This window comes from Eublepharis macularius, chromosome 1, assembly GCF_028583425.1.
Source record: "Eublepharis macularius isolate TG4126 chromosome 1, MPM_Emac_v1.0, whole genome shotgun sequence".
In the NCBI taxonomy this organism is placed as follows: Eukaryota; Metazoa; Chordata; class Lepidosauria; order Squamata; family Eublepharidae; genus Eublepharis; species Eublepharis macularius.
The window spans coordinates 234765301-234785918 of record NC_072790.1 but is presented as its reverse complement, the minus strand read 5'-3'; the positions used below and the strand labels follow the sequence as shown (position 1 = coordinate 234785918).

At 47.2% G+C, this 20618-nt stretch overlaps 1 protein-coding gene across 7 annotated transcripts in view; it reads left to right on the top strand.

Annotated features, from left to right (window-relative positions):
• MARK2 (microtubule affinity regulating kinase 2) overlaps positions 1 to 20618 on the top strand; it is a 128026-nt gene that overhangs the window by 53861 nt on the left and 53547 nt on the right. Inside the window, exon 1 of one of the 7 annotated variants that reach the window (XM_054993417.1) lies at positions 17873 to 17936. The exons of 5 other annotated variants lie outside the window; for them this stretch is intronic. Coding sequence is in view for 1 of the 2 variants with exons in the window: in XM_054993375.1 (XP_054849350.1) it covers positions 18387 to 18437 (51 nt within the window). In the remaining variant the exon portion in view is untranslated. Of the gene's footprint in view, positions 1 to 17872; positions 17937 to 18215; positions 18438 to 20618 lie in introns of those variants that run through there. One more of the 7 variants, XM_054993375.1, reaches the window with a different exon arrangement.

The window sequence follows — 20618 nt, the reverse complement described above, 5'->3', positions numbered from 1 at the left end:
AGGGCAGGATTTCATTCATTATTTTAATCAGAGTTTTAACAGATTTCATGTCTGCTAAAGTGTCTTGGGAACTGTAGTTCTGTGGGCAAGCCTTAGCCATCCTTGCAAAACTACGGGAGCAGTTGCCTAAAGCAGTTTAAATCTGTGTGGCTACATCCCTGTTTCCCCCTTCGCTTAAAAAACTCCTGCATCAAGAACAGGAGAGGCATTAAAGGAATGGGTTTCGCAAGCGTAACCCGTTCCTGAAAACATCACCCGGGTTTCCAAAGGCTGTGATCAGCGGTGTGTATAATCCTAACACTTGCACCGATCTGCTTGTTTCAGTTGTATAACTGTTTTGAACCACTGGCATTTTCTGCCCCCAGTTCAGCTGCAGCTACCTCATATGTATAATTATAGGGTTAGGAAAGAGCACCAGTCTCTGTGAGTCATAAGGATGTTGCAATCTCTTATCCCCCTCCGGAAATGATAGTGAAAAAATAACCAGGCTTTGTCTGCATGTGCATTTACGTGTGTGTGTGTGTGTCTCATTTAGATGATTCTTCAAACCATGGTTTGAAGAGACTCTGACTGTGTTTCAGCCTTTCATGCTCCTCTACATCTCAAGTGAGACAGTTTAGGAACAGAAGCCCCTATTCCTAGGGCTTACCTGCATTACAAGCTTGTCTCATTTTAATAAACCAGTTTTAACAGTCGTGTCTGGTGAAGAGTCTTGGGAACTGTAGTTCTGTGGGTGATCTTTAGCCCTTCTTGCAAAACTACACTTCCGGAGCAGTCGCCTAAGTTGCCTGTTCTAGTGCTAGATGTAGTCTGTCACGATGTCTCGATGGTCAAACTATGGTTATAGCTTGCCCTCCAAACCAGAATCAGAAACCTTGGTTTGAAACAGATTTCTGATTTGGGCTTGAAGCACTAACTGGCACTAACTGGCGTGCTGATTCAGAGATCATGACAAACCAATGCTTGCGCTGAACATGAAACTGTGCAAAACAGGCAGAGAAAGCATGTGAGCCCACAGTTCACTCATGATCATGAAACAAGGCCCACCCCACAATTCATTCATGATCTTCCGTTGCCATAGGTTGAGTGAATGACTGAACTGAGCGTGAGTGCACGCATTTCAGGTGAGTCATCGTGTTACCCGATAAAGGGAGTTTTGACTCTCAAAAATGTACACCCTAAAAGTTTGTTGGTCTTTAAGGTGCTACTGGACTTGAATCTGGCTGTGTACACATGTGTACATGTGCAGTTTTTTTTTTACTGGAAGGATTTGGAGTAGAATTGAGAGTCTTTGGAAACCTCAGTGAACTTTTGGGGATTAGAATGGAAGAGGAGGGCAGGAATTCATGTTACAAAATCTCCTGGTGGTAGAAAGAAACACAAGACTTCTGTACAATGAAGCTTACATTGCGACTTCAGTAATGGGTTTTCCATTTGATTTTGCTCCAGCTTCCTTGTACATCACATCAGCTTTTGAGCACAGGTGGGACCAATGCGTCTCTTTTTTTTGTGATGGGAAGTATCATTCTAGGGATTTGTAACAAGTATAGTACGGCCAAAAGGAAAGAGTGAGATGCCTTGGGCTATCTAGATTGTGTTCACACACTGCATTAGGTTTCATAGTTAAATACTTAGTTAATTATTTACTTAACAGGGCTTTCATTTGTAATAACTCCCAAGATGTTTTAAAAAAACAATTCAGAGTTAAAACCAAGTATCAGTTATAAAGGCAGAAGGAAGCAGTTGTGTATGTGACCGTCAGTCTGCCCTCCTCTAGAGTATCGATCTTCTCTCGAAGGGGAGTAGCGGCTCTTCTCACTAGGATGACCTGGCCCTGGATCTTAAGAGCCACTCTGCCGTGGAAACTTGTCGAGTGACCTTGGGCCAGCTGCCCCCTTTCTTAGCCTAACCTACCTCACACCGTTTTTATAAGGGAAAAACCAAAACTTTAAAACCTGCCATTGTGTCGCACATTACACAAAACTCTGGTCTCTTTTCAGCCCCTGATGATCATCAGTAGCGGGAGGGGGTCAGTAGTTGTGATTGTCCTGCATTGTGCAGGGGGTTGGACTGTATGACCCTTGAGGTCTCTTCCAACCCTCTGGTTCTATGATTTTAATTCTTAGCTCAGCTTTCCAAGTCAGTTGGCAACCTGCTTTTGTAACCAATTGTGCGACCCTAAGATTAACAACTGGTACAGCCTGGCTATAGTCAGAAGTTCACTTCATGTGACGAGAGTAGAGCGACTCCAGCCAGAATCTGAGCTTCGCTAGAGTGTGACTTGAGCAGCTCTTCATATCACACTGTTGCCAGATGTGCTCAGTGCTCACACCAGAATCCCCGTTCTTGTTTGGGGCCAAAGAAGAAACCTTCTGGTGTTATGTGTGAGAGAAAAGAAATATGGTCTTCAGTGGCTGTGGTGGATGTGTGTTTTTAACTTGCCCAGGCTTGTTCATAAGTTTTTCCAACTGATGTGTCAAATGGTTTGTTCTCCAGCACTGGAGGCTCCCTGTTGTCAACAAGCTGGGCCGATCTGCTCCCCCCGCCTCCCGCCCCGCAGCCCGTTCCTGCAGGAAGCTATTTATCAACTCATTGATTTGTTTTAAAGCTATCTGATGCTGAAGCCCAGGGTGATAAAAATGGAACTGGAAATTAATAGCGGAGCCGGTAGCATCCCTTCCCACCCTATCCTCTGCTAGCCAGCTGTGAATGAGGGCGGCAACGTTTTGCCGAGAGAGAGAGCCGCTTCTGGGACAGCGTTGCAACAGCATTATTGCTACGATCTCTTACCTGCAGCCTCCCTGCTTCATGCTGCAGGGAGGCTTTAAGAAGCTATCCAAACAGCTGGAGCTAGGCCTTAGTTTGGACTCATAGAGAAAAGAAAAGGCTAGACGCGCAGTTCTCACTTCCTGTTCCTATGTGGAGATTCCTGCTCCGGGTGGCAGGAGCGCAGTGCAGGCACCTCTGTTATGGAGCGAGGCCTCTTTTTCTGGCATTGGTCCCTGTTCGGTTGTAAGAAAACTGTAGCAGGAGTACACCCCTCTAGAGCCGCGTTTGCAGCCATGCCGCCGCACCAGGCGTCCGTGGCATTTTTCTCCCAAGGAGAGCACACTTTTGTGTGTGTGTGATTCCTGAGGCTGATCTTGTGACAGAACTCGAATAGACACTCTCATTTATCTTAAAATAAAACATGATCTGTTTTTCCCTAGGCCAGCTGTTTTCCAGTCTGCAGACACTCATAAAGGTGTCCAGGATATAAGCTTTCGAGAGTCAGAGCTGAAGAAGGAAGTGTTGTCTTTTGAAAGCTTATACCCTGAAAATCTTGGTGGTCTCTAAGGTGCCACTGGACTCAAATTCTGCTGTGTTACTGCAGACTAACATGGCTGCCTACCTGAAACTATCACAAAGGTATATTAGCACACGTATTGGCAGCAGAGGGAGCTAGCTTCTAAGCAGAGAGAGGAAATAATTCTTTTTGGGGTTGGCACCAGTCCAGTCACTGGTATGTTGGGCCTGGATTCTAATCCAGCTCTGCTGTCTTTTTAACTGGCACCCACTGCCCACTGGTTGATCAGCATAGGTTATGTCAGTCTCTTAATCTCCATTCATCTGGGGAAAATTCAGAATAACAGCTAGTGGGAATTAAATAAGACTTATGAAAGTACTCAGCATGTTGCAAACACTTCACGATACATATTTTACCCCACATTTTCAGCCAGAAATTGACACCAAAAAGCCCGGCTTGATAGCACTTTAAAAACCAATAAATATCAATTAAAATGCAGCGCTTAGAGAGGGGAATTCTCGGGGAGGTCTGGTTCCAGACACGATGAAAAGGTGCCTGGCAGCTTCCTCCTCTTCTCTTTCTGGCCTCCGTGATGGCAGTTAATAACTGGGGGAAGGAGGAGCCCTCTAGCTGGAGCTGGATCCAGGCATGCGGGTGTCTGGCTGTAGCCTCTTTTCCTACTGCCTTATTGACAACAGCTGGGAGTTCTCAATTGCAGCTGGATGCTGGCGTGGAGGAATTCTTTTCAGGAGATGTTGCTAGAAAGTGTTGTGAGAAAGTCTGCATAATGGGCACTTGCTGCCCCTTGAGCCCCGAATCTTCGATATCCACGCATGGTGGTTTGGAAATAGATCCACCTTTAGCACAGCCTGGATATTCAAACAGGCCTGGCCCAATCTGCATGCGCGCTAAGTTTGTTAGTTCAGAAATGACAATTTCTAGTATGTATCAGGAAGCATCATTGGGGTGGGGTGAGGGCAGGTGGGTGTTACATTTGTCCCAGGCCTGGAGAAGTAAGCCCTTAGGACTGGTCTTCTAGTAGCACACTGTGGTTGTATTAAGAACGAGGGAGTTCTTTCTGGACAGATGGGTTTCTGTGGGAATAAGTTACTACCTTGTGCCTAGTTAGCTAGTTTCCCATGGAAACGCCCAGAGGCTGTGAGCTGTAAAAGCTAGCAAGAGAGGCTCCTTGCTCTTGAATTGCGTTCCTGCTGCCTGTGTAGCTAAGGTGCCCAGAGTTTATTCCTGCCTCCCTTATCCATACGTGCACACACCTTCCCAGCAACTCTAGGAATAATGGTCTCATATGAAATTTCAGCAACATGCTTGTGAGACTCACTGGGTGCGTCTCTGGAGGATTAGTATAGCAAAACAAAATGCATGCATTTACTAAAGTTGTGAAATTCGGAGTTGTCACTGCTTATGTAAGCTGGAAGCGGTGGCAATGGTATGTCGCTTTAGCTGTTGCGCATTCATCCTGAAATCCCGCACTGCTGAGCTGGTAAAGTTTGTAAGAGTCCCAGAGCTCCTTCTGTGTCCAGGCATGAGATCACTGGCCACGGGGAACCAGCAGCCAGGGCCACAAGTCAGTATCATAGGAGCAGCAACCAGGAGTATGCCAAATAAACAAGCGTCAGCCTGGTCACCAGGAGGTGCAGAGAATAAATGCCAGGAGAGCAGAAATGGAGACAATGCCAGATTGTATGGTAGAAGCTGTGAGTCATGGGGGGGGGGAGTGAGGGTCGGAGAGCAGGTGGGCAGAAGAAAAGATTAGCGTGCCAGAACTGACCAGGCAGCAGGTCTTGAGCCGTCTTTGACGCTTTTCTAGCTCTTCCTGCTGCAGGGAGCCTAATGGGCTGTGGGCATGGGCAGAGAACCTCTTTGAGTCTTGGAATTCCCTGGAATGGGAATACATCCACTGCTTCTGTGGCTCAGGGGCGAGGGAGCTTATGTTCCAAGGGCTGCCAGCCAGTACACAGTGCCTCAGAATGACTTTTGGCTACTATTCAACAGCCCTGTGGCTAAGAGTATGAACTGGGAAGACCCTTCTTGGGGTTTTGCAACAGTCATAAACTGAGCAGGCAATCTTAGGCCAAGCCCTTGTGCGCTTGTCCTCAGCTCATCGACTCTCTGGCCTACCAAGGTCCTGCCAGCTTGAGCCGCAAGGAAAAGCAGGATACAGACGTTTTAATAAATAAACGTGTCAAAGAAAAGTGGTTTTTTAAAAAAAAAACTGCAGGAGGAAGATCTTCAAACGGGACTTTGCAAATCTGAGAGTTGAAAATCCCCTCTAACCACTGTGTGATACTGCCCAGTTTGGCATCTGTTAACTCCTTTCACTAGTGCATCATCTGAGAATGGTCTAGAGCTTCGTTGATACAAGATCACTATGGTTTTCTTCTGCTCTCTGCCTTGCAACAGACCAGTGTCTTCCAGTTAATGCTGTGGAGGCATCGCTTTTATATTTGCGAAAGAGTGGCCTTTTATTTTATTTTACTTTTTCTGCTGCTTCTTTGTGTCTTCGGTGCATCTTGAAACCTCTTGAGTGCCCGGCATAATCTAATCAATTAAATTTGGCTATGCACCTTGTATTCCTTTTTAAGGCCGTACACATTGCCGACTTGCCCTTTTCCATAATGTCCTCAAACATCATTTCCTGACCTTCTCCCTCCCCTTCCTGAATTTTTTTGCAGCAAAGATTTATTTTTATTTACAGTATTTATACTCTCTCCCCTTTCTGCCCAGTCAGGGCTACCGATCCTGATCCTCCAGCCTCATGAAGAGTTATGAGGGGAAAGAGTCATGGAAAACTTGCTTCCTGTTTTACGGCATTTTGCTTGGACGTAATAGAAGTGTTGTACCACTGTTGTGCTTGCGGGGGTTTCGAAGGAGCAGGAGCCACGTGGCTCTCTACAGTCTTTAGCTCTCACTGGGTATTGTCCATCCCCAGTAGTGTTCTTAATCACCCACCCAAGTTGAAGTCACACGGGATGGGTTTTCTTCTCCAGCTGATATCTGTTTCTTTCTGCAGCAGCTAAAATTGGCATGGGTAGGGAGTGTGCATGTGTGCACGCATGCATGCACACAGTCCTTGTCCCAACCTTAGCCTGTGTGGTATAGTGATTAGAGTGCTCAGGTTTGAATCTCTTCTCTACTGAGAGCCAGTTTGGTGTAGTGGTTAAGAGCGGCAGGACTCTAATCTGGAGAACCGGGTTTGATTCCCCACTCCTCCACTTGAAGCCAGCTGGGTGACCTTGGGTCAGTCACAGCTCTCTCAGCACCACCCACCTCACAGATAACACACTTTGTAGACCATTAAGAGTGTGGCATTAAATTGTCCTGAGGGATGGTATATCATAGAATCATGGGGTTGGAAGGGATCTCTAGGGTCATCCAGTCCAACCCCCTGCACAATGAAGGAAATTCACAATAAATTGAATGTTGTTATTACTCTCCTATAGAAGCTCACTTGGCCAGTCACACGCTCTCAACCTAAACTACCTTGCAAGGCTGTTGTAGGGGTAAAGTCTAGGCAAGGAGAGTGTAAGCCTCTTTGGGTCTCCATTGGAGGGCAAGGTGGGGTATAAATGAAATCAAATAAACGTGTCTGCTGTTTGTTGTTGAGGGCAGGGTGGTTTAAAGATTCTGTCTTCATTTTTTCCCTTTCTTAGAAGAGTGATTTCCCCCCTCCCCTTCCACCATTGAAACAAACTGTGTCTGTAGCCTCCTCTTGCCAGGAGTAAATAGCTTTATCTCCTTCAGCGGTGTTTATCTAGAACAAATACAGTGCTGGGGAGATGCAAACATAAGTAAAGCTGCTCAGCGGAGTAACCGGTTGGACGAGTTTTGGCAAGTAGCCTGGTGGAGCAGCAGTTGCCAGGGATGGGGAGAACTTTCTGTAGGACCGTGCATCCCCAGTTGCGTGTGTGTGTGTGTGTGTGTATTGGGGGTCTTCCCAAGGCATCCTTATTAGGGGACATGAAGAGCATGCCCACTCTTCACACAGCCTTACGGAGAATAGCAGAGGCTCAGGTGTTTCCCAGCCTTTCTGCACGCCAGGGTCAGTCCTTGGCATCTCCAGCTAAAGGATCTCGGGTGGCAGCTGTCAGGGAAAGACTCTTCTGCATTTGAGGCTCTGGAGAGATGCTGCCAGTAGACAGTGCAGAGTAGCGTAGACTGCTGGCCTGCATAAGGCAGCTTGTACAGTCTGCTGTTGGAATGCACTTGCTAGCCAATGGACCGTGGCTTCACCCCTTTTCTGAGCCCCCCCCCCCCCCGCCTCCTAGATTTTCTCCCTTTAAATGGCACTGTGAGATTTAAGGAGGTTTTAACACACTTGGGCATGTCCAGGGGCATTTTTGAAGGAGAAGGTAGGCTTTTTATTAATAGGAAGAAATATTCAGGATACAGTATTTTGTGTCTTAGGGTATGCGTACGGGCAGAGGTGAAAAACTTGGGGATATTTTAACAACTGGCCACATGGCAGGGGAGCTGGAGATGGGAGTAAAAACTAGATTGTTTTTTTCTCATCTTTGCAAGGATGAAGAAACAAAAATGGGAGGGGGTGGTAAAGAAGACAAAAAAAGGAGATGACCATAAGCTGCATGCAGAGGGGTACTCTGCGCCATGAAAGGTTCAGTTTTTGCAATGTGAATGAATGTGGATAACTGCAGAATAAATGATGATACAAACAGGCCTTCTGAGACATCAGCTGCCCTGGTTTGAACCCAAATTTGCTTGATTCTCTCGAACACTGTGTTGCATGTGGAGCCTGGCGGTGGTTCACTCGCAGCCTGCCGTAACGTCGACTTGTTTCCATGGGTGTTGTGTGACTGTGGGTGTATGCCACCTGCATATTCTTTGTTACTGCAGTGAGATGGTACCAGGAGCCTGTGGGAGGCATGGTTTGCCTGGAGATAATCTCCGGTTGAAGGGAGCCGATGGCTTGAGACCCTGAGAGGCTATGCCCGTTATGGCAGTCTGACTCCTTATATAAGGCAGGTTCGTGTGCTTGGTTTAACGGTCTTGGAGTAACGCCTCCACTTTGGAGTGCTGTCGTCCAGTCCCCCCTCCCATCCTCCTCACCTGGTGGGAAGGTGGGGCACCTTAACAGCCTGTTCTCTGTGGCATTTTATGGAGCTGGGAGTGGTATTCCCAGCTTTTGAGAACAGAACCTTCCAGCTAAACAAGCACTGAAATGGGGCAGCCCTTTGCATTACATTCATTCTTCGTGTCTTAATTCTACCAGCACCCGTCCTGCGCGAAACCATGGGTGCTGGTTGGAGCTAGCCTGACTGACTGTGCCGTGCACAGCACAACCAAGCGGTTGAGCGCTTCGGAGCTAGGCAGGGCACAAGTGCTCTTAACTAAATAAACCGGTACCTTCTGTGGTTGTGGGTAAGAGAACCTGACCCGCAGGCACGGCTGTCTAGTAGCCAACCACATCTACCCTGTTGCTTCAGAGCCCCAGCAGGTTGCCTAACACCATGCCATGAAACTGAAGTCATTTTCTTAATCTTTAAACTTTGAGACAAAGGCTGTTGCTGTGTGGGCAGCAGTGACCAGGTTCAATCTGGCCAGACAATGTAAAAGAGCTGCATAAAATTAACATGACTAATGATGTCTGTGACATGCAACCCTCTTCCCCCCACCAATGATTTTGGTGCGTCGCCTTTTCTAACTGGGACTCACCTTTGTCTTTTTACTGCTTTCTTCATTTATGCCCCACAACAGTGGGAACGTAAATCACCTATGGTGTCCTCCTCTCCTCCATTTTATCCTCACAACCCTGTGAGGTAGGTTAGGCAGAGAGCATGTGAGTGACCCAAGGTCACCCAGCGAGTTTCCGTGGCAAGGCAGGGGTTCAAACCTGGATCTCCAAGATCCTTGCCTGTCGCTCTGACCACTACATCACACTGGCTCACACTTGTCTTACCTTAATTCTACTACACGGGACTTACTTTTCATCTTTTAAATACGTCTTTCTCTCCTTTAACCCCACCCCACCATCTTTCTGCTTTACTCCTCTCCTCTTAAAAATAATTGTGATTGTGACCCTTATTTAGGCTGGCCTATCCCATGATCTGTTTTTGGGATGGGCCAACCTGAAGTCAGCTCTCAACATTCTGTTGCGCTCATGCATGAGGAGGAAGCAGAAACCAGGACAAGACCGATAGACATGGGCTTGGTTCTCAGTTGCTTCATTCCTCCTCCTCCCCTCCCCCCACAAATCTGGGGTCGCTCAGGATGGGAGGGGCTCCCCTGTGGCCGAGTGGTACAGCAAGTGGTGGAATGATGTGTGGAGGTGGGGAAAGATTAGAGAAATGCACATTTGGGGAGAAGGCTGTGGCTCAGTGGAAGGCTGTGCTGGGAAGAAATGGGTCGTAGAGATGCTCTGGTAAAGTGATAGGAACTGCAGACTATACTACTGTGTGCTGTCTGTTGCTGTAAGTTTGCTCCTGCTGGGTAGTTTCCACATCGCTTAGTATGTCATGTTAAATTGCTTGTGTTTTGTTTCAGCACAATTTCAGATCTGTATCGGATTTCTGCGTGTTTCAAACTTTTTGCAACCCACACCTCTGTTGTCTTGTTTATTGGATGTCCCAGCCATCGATCTTATTAACTTCCATGGTGTAATCTCAGTGACATTCGGTGGACTGTAAATAACACAAATAAATACATAAAAATAAATATATTTAGAAGCAAAAGTCCTGCTGCTATGGTTTTGCCTTTTGGAAGGGCCCATAGCTCGCTTGTTTAGCTCCTGTATTACACGCAGAAAGCCCCAGGACCAGCAGTTCTGTATCTCTTTGAGATGTTAACACTTGTGGCCCTTTTTGAGTGTGAGCGAGCCACAGTTTTGAATTTAACTTCAGTGGGTCCAAATCGAGCATACCAAAGCCAACTTTTTTGTTAGCAGTTCTTTTTAAAGACGCCTCTTAACTTTGGCTGATCTAGACGGAGATAAATAATGGGGATTTGGTGATGCCTCCTTGTCCAGAGGCCAGTCAGAAAAGGGCACTCCTTGGTGTGGAATAATGGCGGGTTGGGCTGTGTTTCTCCTCCAGCTCCTCCTCCTGCTCTCTCAGCCTTTAATTGCCAAATGAGGCTAATGATTCCTGGAATATTTTGTGGTGATGGTTGTTTACACAAAGGCAACATTCACTCTGAAGAAAACAAAACCGCTTGCGTGGATGTGCTGTGCCCTTAGTGTAGACCCGGGTCTTCCAGAGATCCTCACCGAACCCAGAAAAGGGGATGGCCGTGCATGGCCCCATTTGCAGCAACGGGCGGCTCGTCTGAATCGCAGCCATCTGGTGCAGGGTTTCCAGGGCCGTGCCAGACAGCGTACAGTGAGGGAGAGAGTCTCATTCCTTGAGAGAGGGTTTGTTTTTCAGAGCCCACTGTGGGGAGCTTCTTTAAATAAATACAAAAAATGAAGGCATCCGGGTGACGAAGGATCATGGCAACAGACGAGGCTTTCATGTGTAAGCTGCTGTGGAATAAGTTCAGTGCAGATAGGGTGCAGGACTTTGTGTGTGTGTGTGTGTGTGTGCACATTTTGTATCTGTGAGATGGCAGTACAGGGTGGATCGGCCATCTGGTGCAAAATCTGACTCCATGACAATCTTCGTTTCCTTGCTTTACCCCTCCCCGCCCCCCAAACTCCCCAGCCCTCCCCATTGCAAACAGTTCTTCATAAAGTTGTGTGTCTTGCTGCGTATGCTGAGACTATCGTGGCATAGTGGCTAAGAGATGTAGCTATTGATCAAGATGTTTCTAGTCCCAGTCTTGCATGAGCCATGAACTCACCGGACAAGCCTGTGTGTGCGTGTGCGTGCCTTCCCATCTTTCTTACTTTTCATTATTCTGTGTATATACCCCTTTTCTCCCTAGTGGGGATGCAAAAGCAGCTTATCGTCATTCTCCGCTCCTCCATCTTATCCTCATCACCACCCCCACCTTGTGAAGCACGTTAGGCTAAGAGATTGTGATAGGCCCAGGGTTATCCAGCGAACTTCCATGGCAAAACGGAGATTTGAACTTGGTTCCTCCAGTCTTAGACCAGTGCTTTAACCACTAGGCAATGCTGGCTGTCATCTGTCATCAGCAGGAAATGTCAGTGATCAAACCTGAAGCACCCCCATACAAAGTGTGTCCTCTTCCCTGAGCCATGGTTCCTTTCCTTCTCTTGATGGAATTGCCTGCTAGTTATGGCAGAAGCTTTCGAGAACCACAGTTCCCTTCGTCAGATGCATTCATCCATGCCTCTGACAAAGAGAGCTGTGGTTCTCGAAAGCTTATGCTACAATAAAGTTGGTTAGTCTTAAAGGTGCTACTGGACTCTTTACTATTTTGCTACTACAGACTAACACGGCTAACTCCTCTGGATCTATAGTTATGGCAGGAGATTGGTTGAATGAGTTGGTTCACCTTGCTTATTATTAAGCTGCTAATGCTACTGTGTTATGTTTTTAATTCTTCTATAAGCAGCTTTGTGAAGGGGAAGCAGCTTAATATTTGAGCAGGAGGATCAGTCCTTGGCATTTACAATTAAAAGGGCCTCAGGTAACCAGCATTAGGAAAGACCATACTCTGCCGAGGACCCTAGCAAGCTGTTGTCAGACTGATCTGGATGACCTGCATGAGGCAGCTTCCCATGGTCGAGATTTTAAATAACTTCATAGTAACACAATCTAGGAGTGATAAAGGCTAAGAAATTACTGGGGTGGGGTGGGAGTGCATGGACTTTCCCAGAAGCCAAGTTCCCAGGGATTTCACATCTGTTGTGCTGCAAGTCTGCCTTTGGTCATTTTGTGTTGGCACGTAAAGGCAACAACAAAATCCTGCCTCTTTGGGTGTGCTGGTGTCAAAGCAGGCTTGCAAGATCAGGCCCTGGACCTCACCTCACATGCGTATTCGAATCCTGTTGATATAGAGAAGGTGAAAAGAGGCTGTTCTCAGCTAGAGCTGGACGACGCATGCGGAACCCCTCTTTCTGCCTCCAGGGTTGCACTGGGAAGGCTGTGGAAGTGAGATAGCACAGAACCGTTAAACAGAATGACACGTCAGCATCTATAGAGCTCGGAAATCCCTGGCTGGCATCGTGGAAGCCCAAGGAGCGTTGTATTAATTTCATCAGGCCCGCTTGCAAGCCTCATGGGTAAACGGAGCAGCTCTGGAGCATATTAATGGCAGGAGTGCAGCCGCCGCTGGTGTTCCTCATGGGGGGGGTGGGGGGGTGGCACTTACTGATTGCTTGGGTGCATGCAAGTGAGCAATTAGCACATCGCTTGTGCTGTGGTTATACCCCAAGTGCACCTTGTTATGTGTTTGTGAGCCTGTAGAGAAGCTCTGATGGGACAGAGCAGAGTGGCTTTCAAGTCCCCAGCGAGAGGATACAGGGAGACTGGGTTTGACCGCTGTGTGAGCAGGCCGGAGCCACCCTAGTAGTGTGCAGCTGCATGATGATGGTTTAAATGCAGAGCCGTTCCTGGTGTTTTCCAGAGTTTCACAGGGAGGCTGCCTGGCAGTTCTGTGTATGCTGTAGATGAGTTCTAGGCCGGAAGCAATGTTGGGGTATAAATGAGAAATTACCAGTCAATAAAAATACACTTCCTTGTGCTCAGGCAAAATCAGGTTTAGTCCTGGGATACCCGCTGTTTTCACAACCGCTGTGTAACTTTCTCATCCCATTAAAGACCAGGGTGAGGGTATTTAAAGACCCGCCTTTCCCAGCAGGAGCCTTGTTCAGAAGAAAGCAGCACCAGGCTTCTGATTGGCCTGAATTTGGACATGGCCACGGGTTCTGCGCCCATAGTTGGTTTCCCTGGAGCCCCAGTTGCAAATTCACAGCCTCCCTACTTCCCAGATGCTGCTCCAGAAGTTGAACAAAGCTCAGATTTCAGACAAGATCCGGGCCCTCCAGTGGGCAGCTGCCTCAGGCTGTGGCGGGGACGGAGAGAGCTTTTGATTCCATGTATCATCTCCAGGGGTCATTTCATAGAAAAAGAGCTGGAGGAACTCATTAGCATAACTCATTAGAGTATGCCATGCCCCTTGCCATCACCGGAAGTGTGTTATTAGCATAACTGATTTGCATATGCCACACCCCCTGACATTGTTATACCAATATAGATTAAGATCATATGCCAATAATCAATACTGAACAATACTAGGCCTAACTTCTATACTCTCTAGATGAACTTTTAAACTTTACATGAACTTTCAGTGTATTTTTTCTATGTATAAGGTAATTCAACAGGTGTGCTTTCATCCTTTGACAATTAATTAAAATAGTGGACTCTACTGAGATTGATGTTCCTCTATCAGAGATTCAACCAATGGTGATCGTCCAACTTAACTTTTCCTGACACTTGTTAGAGATTTGTAGTTTTGTTGTGAAGTTTAGATTATGACATAATTTTTTAACTAATTGGAAGGCTGTACTATGAAATTATGAATATTCAGTGAAGTGTCAAACCAATCAATATTTGTTTGTGCTATCATGTGAATAGACCCTAAATATTTGCATATGATTAGGTATATCATTGCAAACACAGAAAGAATAAGCAGGGTACTGATGGAAGAAATCTCTTGAGAGAATCTAGGTGAGAAACTATTTCTACCTATGTATTTCATAGAAACTTTGAGCAATGCTAAACTTAGGATTTATTGAGAAATGTTAGTGAACTTATTTCTTATTGCCTTTCTATGTTCTGTTGTTATAGGATTCATATTAATAGCCATTTATATTTTGATTGCTTGCTTCATTAAAAACTAGGGTATATTTTCAATAAAGTGAAATAAACTCTAGATTGGTGTCTGTGTGTTTGATAAGGAGTTGCAAAGCAATATTGAACCCTATATAAATAAATGTACTGATAAACAGCTGGTTCAAAGAACTTATCTGTTTGACAGGTCTAAAGACTAACTGCTTTCTGCTTCCCCGGAGAGAGATCCATCTTTCTCTTGGCAAGTTGAAACTTGGTTTTAGACACGGGAACTGACTCGTTACAACATCACCTATCCTGGCTGTTTTGGAACCGATCCTGGCCGCTCAGGGCTGAAATTGGGCCCAAAATGGCAAAAGGGGGCTAAAAATGGCCAAAAAGGGGCCCAAAATGGTCAGGATCGGGCCACTGCTGAGCGGGAGAGTGATCCACCACCCATCAGAGTTCTGATCCAGGCCGTTTCGGCCCCAATCCAGGCTAAAATGGGCCCAAAATGGCCGAGAGTCAGTGGGCGGGACCACCTGACATGTGACCTCTTTGGGGAACTGCCGGAACTGTGTTCCTGCGTGTTCCCCCTCGAAATGAGCCGTGATCATCTCTAATTTGTGCGCTTAATCCATATGCACTTGCATGAATGTGGCATGATGCAAGGCACTGGTTATATTTCCTACTGCCTAGTTTTCTTACTCCTACCTCCTCTATAAGGCATTCTGATAGTCCTTTTCAGGAAATGCACCACATGTGGACTTTGACTGATGGATTTGATTGATTTATTAGATCTTTAGCCCGCCCTCCCCGCAAGGAGGCTCAGGGCGGGTTACAACCATAAATAAATCACAATAGATAAAACCAAGTGAACTTGTCACTTTGGAAACTTCAACTGGTACAAAATGGGGCAGCTATCAAGCACTGACCACTGTGAAACTGGTCGCTACAGCGTATTCTTTTAAAAAATAGAGAAACTTCACTGACTTCCACTTTTGTTGCCAAGCCTGATTCCATGAGTCGGGTTTGACCTTGAAAGTCCTAGACATCCTGTGGCCACTGAATCTGCAGGGCCAGCTCCTCCCATGTGGACCTGAAGGTCATTTCAGGTCATCTTTGGAGGCGCTTCCTTACATACTTCTGGGGGTCAAGGCATGAGATTACCAGAAAGAGCCTATTTTGCGGCGGTGCCTAAGCAAAGGCACTCTGTCCCTAGGAATGCTTACCTGACAACCATCCTGGCTGTATCTCCGTGACCGAGCAAAATCGGTGCTGTTCTCTTGCGCTTTTAATAGTATTTAAGATCATTTCTCTTGGTTTAGCTATTGGCGGGGGGGGGGGGGAAGCCTTATTTTAATTCTTCTGCTTTTATCTCTTACTGTAAGACCTTTTTAATTAGTGTCTTTTAATTATTGTTTGTGAGAGTGTCACTCTTTCCTGCAGGCTGCCTAGAGGAATTTTATGTTAACGGTTTTAAATCTTTTAAATAATGAGTCGGAGCATAGTTATGCACTTTTTGGGAGCTCATAACCCTTTTCTTACTGGGTGATTGCAGTTGCAGCATAGAGGACTAGAAATCGCTGAAAGATCTGTGAAAGACAGTCTTGTGCAGTGGTTGGAGTGCTGGACTAGAATCTCATCGTCTGAGGTTCGAATCCCCATGGAAATTTGCGGGGTGACCTTGGGCTAGTCACTGTCTTTTAGAGTAATCTACCTCACAGGATAGTTGTGAAGTTGAGAGGAGAATGATGTAAGCTGCTTTGGGTCCCCATGGGGAAGAAAAGTGCGGTATAAATAAGAAAAAAATATGAATAAATAAAAGTTACCAAAGTAAAGTGGACCAAATAAAGATCACAGTGTGGAAGGGTCATGCGCTGCAAAGGTTAATTGTCTAAAGTCATAATTGATATGGAGCTGTTCACTTCTTGTTTTGGCATTGGAGGTGACAGTTGTTTTGTTACTGCAATGGGGAATCTGATTGATAGAAAAGCTTAAGGCAAGGTTTGACTTGGAATATCTACCTTGAGTCTCAGTGAGAAAGGTGGAAGATAAATAAAAATGGGTGTTTTGCTAACTTTAACAACCTGAAATAGCTTTCTTTGGAACTCTATGTTAACTTTCACTTCTCTCATTAGCTCAGATTTGATAAGCTGTGGCACACCCGATGGAAGTGAGTTAGAACGCCGTCTGAAGCAGAGGCCGTTGACTTTCTGTAGGCTCAGAAAGATGTAGCTCAGTTTAGGGTTGCCTCGACAGATTCTCTCGGCAGCTCTTAGTCATCTGCCTAAATCCTAAGAGGCTGTTCATGAAGAGAGCTTCTTTGTGCAGTATAATAATCCCCACGCAAATTTACATTGCTCTGATTACCAAACCCTGGATGGCCTTTTGGAACGCAGTTTAAAGACCTTCCAGGGGGAAAAATGGCAGAAGTAAACTGGGGCAGCTTGCAGCCCCTCTGCTGCTTGCTTCTGGAGAGCTGGCGGCTAAGGATGCCGTTTGAAGAAGTAGAAAGTATGTGGGGAGGGCGAGAGAATGGGATGGATGAGTTTGAAGGCTGGATTTTCTGCAGTTTGTCTGGCTTTGCAGTTCCTGCCTCAGGTTGCAATATCCTTTTGCATTAGTAGAGCTCCATTAACAGCTGCAGCCTCTATCCATCATGTCAAACACACGTAAGCTGGAAATGACTCTTCTAGCAACAGTGCACAAGACGGTGGTGGTGTGTGTATTTCTGAAGATGTAAAGTCTGAACAGGTGCCTGTGATGTGAACAGGCCCTTATCATTGAAGCAGTAGCAAGCCCCCAGCAGGGGATGTGTTTGCAAGGGCGGGGAATGGGGAAAACATGCCTCACCAACCCCTTTCATGAGCTTTCCCCAGAATGCAGTAATAACCATACCCGGACCTGAATAGCCCAGGTGAGCCTGATCTTGTCAGATCTCAGAAGCTAAGCAGGGTCGGCCTTGGTTAGGAATTGGATGAGAGACCTCCAGCAAAGACCAGGGTTGCAGAGGCAGGCAATGACAAAACCCCTCTGTTAGTCTCTTGCCATGAAAACCCTGCCAGGAGTTGCCATAAGTCAGCTCTGACTTGAGGGCTCTCTCCACAGTGATAACCACAGGATTCATTCTCTTGGCAACTACAGCTTCCATTTTAAAAATCAAGTTCCTGGTCCGTAAGCTTGCAAAACTGTGGCTGCAGGCAGGTAGGCAATGCCTGGTGAAATTTTACAGAGGTGAGCAGCGTTACGTCAATTATGCAGATGGTCAGGATTCATGCAAATTTGCTGAAGCTGCATTAACACAGCGGTGGCAGGGTTTGGTTCCCTTGGCACAGAAGGGCACACAGCCCTGCCCGGCGGAAACCACTTGTTCCGTGTTGCCTCTGCGGAGTCACACCTGTGCTTTCCCTCCCTTGCCCTCTTTGTAATTGGCAACCTTTTAAAGCCTGCTTTTATGACCTTAGCAAGCTCCATGGGACTCCCTGCCAGTCAGAGCTGATCGATCACCTGATGGCAGGTCAAAGGTGCAACGTCATTTCATTTTCTTCTTCCCCTCCCCGGCTCTCTCGAAAGCCTTGCCTGCAGTTTGCCAGGGTGGGGCAGGCAGTTTCCTGTGCGGGGAGAAGATGACGTCGCCCTCACTCACTCTCCTCCCACTGAACGCAAGGCAGGTTTCCTCCTGTCTCCTGTCTGGGGGTGGAAGGAGGCCTCTAGGAACCAAGACTTCCTTTTTTAGTAGATGCTGGAAGATAATGTAAAGTAGCCCCTTCCTCTACTTTACTTGGAAAAGTTCAGCAGTCCTTTTTTTAGAGGGAGGACTCTCCCTCTCTTCCATGCACGTACGCCCCTCCCCGAACTTGAGAACAGGCTCCAAGGACCTGCCAAACAGCCCAGGCGCTCTCTGGGGAAATTGCGAAAGGTGCTGCCTTGCTCAGGTATCGGAGGTGGAGACTGGGCACCGGTTGGATGAGGAAGCTCTGCACTTCCTCCGGGCTGTTGCTGTACTTTGCTCCTTCGGGAAGGTTTCACTTTGGGTCAACAAATGAAGGGGTGCGTGCTGGCTTCCCTCCTCCCAGTGAAGCCATGATCCTTCCCTGTCCGTGAAGTGCTTCTGCGCTCAGATTTAATCTCAGGAGCTTTGGATTTTGCCACACCTGGCCCTTCACAGCCTGCAGTCCCCCCCCCCCCGGGACGGGTTTGGTCTTTTTAAAGAAGTGGCACTGCCCGGCAGTAGGATCTGGCTTTTTTCTCTTTTCTTCCTCGAAGCAGTGATGGATTGATTGAGATACAGGTCATCTCTTCGTGGGCAGCAGGCACTCTGGAGCGGAAGGCATTCTTGCAAACAGAGGGTCTGTTGTGTGAGGTGGCAGAGAAGGCGGCATTTAATGAGCGGAGGAAATAGATACGTACACGCCGTGCCTGTGACGATGAGAGTAGTAAGTCTCTTGCCTTCAAGTACTTGGTGTCTGGATTGCCTAGGGGACTCTAAATCTGTTTCAAGGCGTGGTTTTTGTGGTGGTGGTGGGGGGTATATTTGGGGTTTCTTGGTGACTCTGGGTCAGCAGGGACCCACGTCAATGACACCCTGTCCTGTCCTGGAATTGTGCCCAGGGAGAGAGTGGGAGATGGCCTCTCCTTCCCACGCTCCCCTTTCACTTCCCTTTTCATCACAGGAAAGAAGCAGTCGGCCAAATGTAGTGATCCCACTTGGCAAAATCTTTCTGACCAAAAATGGAAAACCCACTGCTCCTCCCAAGATTAAAGATGCCAGAAAGCAGGTTCTCTTTCAGCGAAATTGTAAATAATAAGATCCCTTCAGTTTGGCCCTTCACTTCTTACTGCCACCCCCCCCCTCCCCGACACTGAAGCCTGAAGCGCCCTCTCAAGCTTTTTGGCTACAAGCCAAAGGGAGAAAATATGGTCTGATCCAAGTAGCGTTCAGGGGACTGAGCCTTTATGAAATGTTTGTGGGGTATGCTTCTTGGGGAAAAGAACTGGATCATGCCCTGCCTTTTATCGAAAATCGAAGAAAGGTAGCAAGGCCTGAGATGGACTTGGCGATTGAAATGCCTGACTCCAGTGGCCTGGAGGAGGTTTATAGTGGATTTGCATGGAGGTCTACCCTGTTAAGAGCACTTTTTACACTCCTCCTTGTACCGCGTTGTGACTTTGAGATTGCAGACAGAACTAAGATGAAGATTCTCTTGCTGGAAATTTGCAACAGAAAGAAGCAGCCAAGATACGCGTGAGCTGCGAGCGGAGCTTCTGGTTAACTCAGACATGGCCTATGGAGCCCGGGTAATACACAGCTTGGGAGCTGTTAATTTCCTTAGCAAGGGTGTCACTAATGACTTAAATGATCTCCTCTTAGAAAGTGCAACCATCTACGACATTCCAGAGCTCTCAGAGGAGAGGCTGCGTAGAAAATCTGTAGCGTTGACAAGTGTGCCTGTTAAATCACCTCCACCCCAGTGAAGGAGGGAAGTGGGGCTATAAGAAGATACTTCCGGGTGAGCCATTTCCCCCTATTCAGCCTGTTTGAAAGAGGTTTTTTCCCCCCATTTTTAACTTGATTTATACCCTGCCTTTCTCCCCGGCGGGGACCTAAAGCAGCTTACATCCTTCTCCTGTCTTTCGTTTTATCCTCACAACAACCCGGTGAGGTAGGTTACGCTGAGCGTGTGTGACTGGCCCAAGATCACCCAGCGAGCTTCCATGGCAGAGTGGGAATTTGATTCAAACCTTGGTTTCCCAGATCCTAGTCCAACACTCTTACTACTACACCATGCTGGCTCCCCCCTGCCCCCGAACACTGAAGAGGTTGATGGAGAGCAGCAGCCCATCCTTGGATCGTGCGAGGGCCCATGCTCTTTAGGACTTTAAAGACTAACGCCAGTTATGGCGCCATTATTGGTGACTTGGGAGAACTTGGCAGCGGTGGCTGTAGAGGGAGTGTGTGGCATTTGTGGCAGTAAAATGATTCAGAGCAATCCTTTGAGAGGTCCAGGTATTCAGTGCACCTTTTTCACACTGGCAGAGCTTAGGGTGTGTTTCATCAGGCTTAGCTCTGTGCGGATTCAAGTTTTGTTTGTTTGCCCGTTTGAGTGGGTCAGGAAAGGGTTGTGCGAGGGAAAGAGTTGCACGCACAACTCCTACAGGATTATAGCGTCCTGTTGTGTTTCCAGGTGTCTGTTGCCTATCTAAAGCAGGTGGGTTTTAGATTCTCGGAAGCTGAACTTCCTGGAGTGGAACCTGAGCCTTGCAGCTGCAGAGGTTACGCCGTCCAGGGCATGGGAGTCTGCAGTTTGTTCTGGTAATCCTTTCACCAGGAAATCTCTGTATTGTGGAGAGTTTATTGGCACTTCATTTTTGCAGCCAGCCCCAATGCATTCTTTCAGTTAACCAGAAAGATAACTCAGCCCAGAGCTTTGCACGAGTTGGCTGATGGCAGAAGTGACGTTTCAGGCACTCCACTCTCAGGGGGATCTCTTTCTGCCTCCTGCTCATCTGCTATGAACCACTGCAGCGCTGCAGAGGGGTTCTGGGACATAGGCTTGCTGGGTCTTAATCTCCCAGAAGAGGGGAGGGGTCTGATTTTTTTGCTCATACCTGTTCTT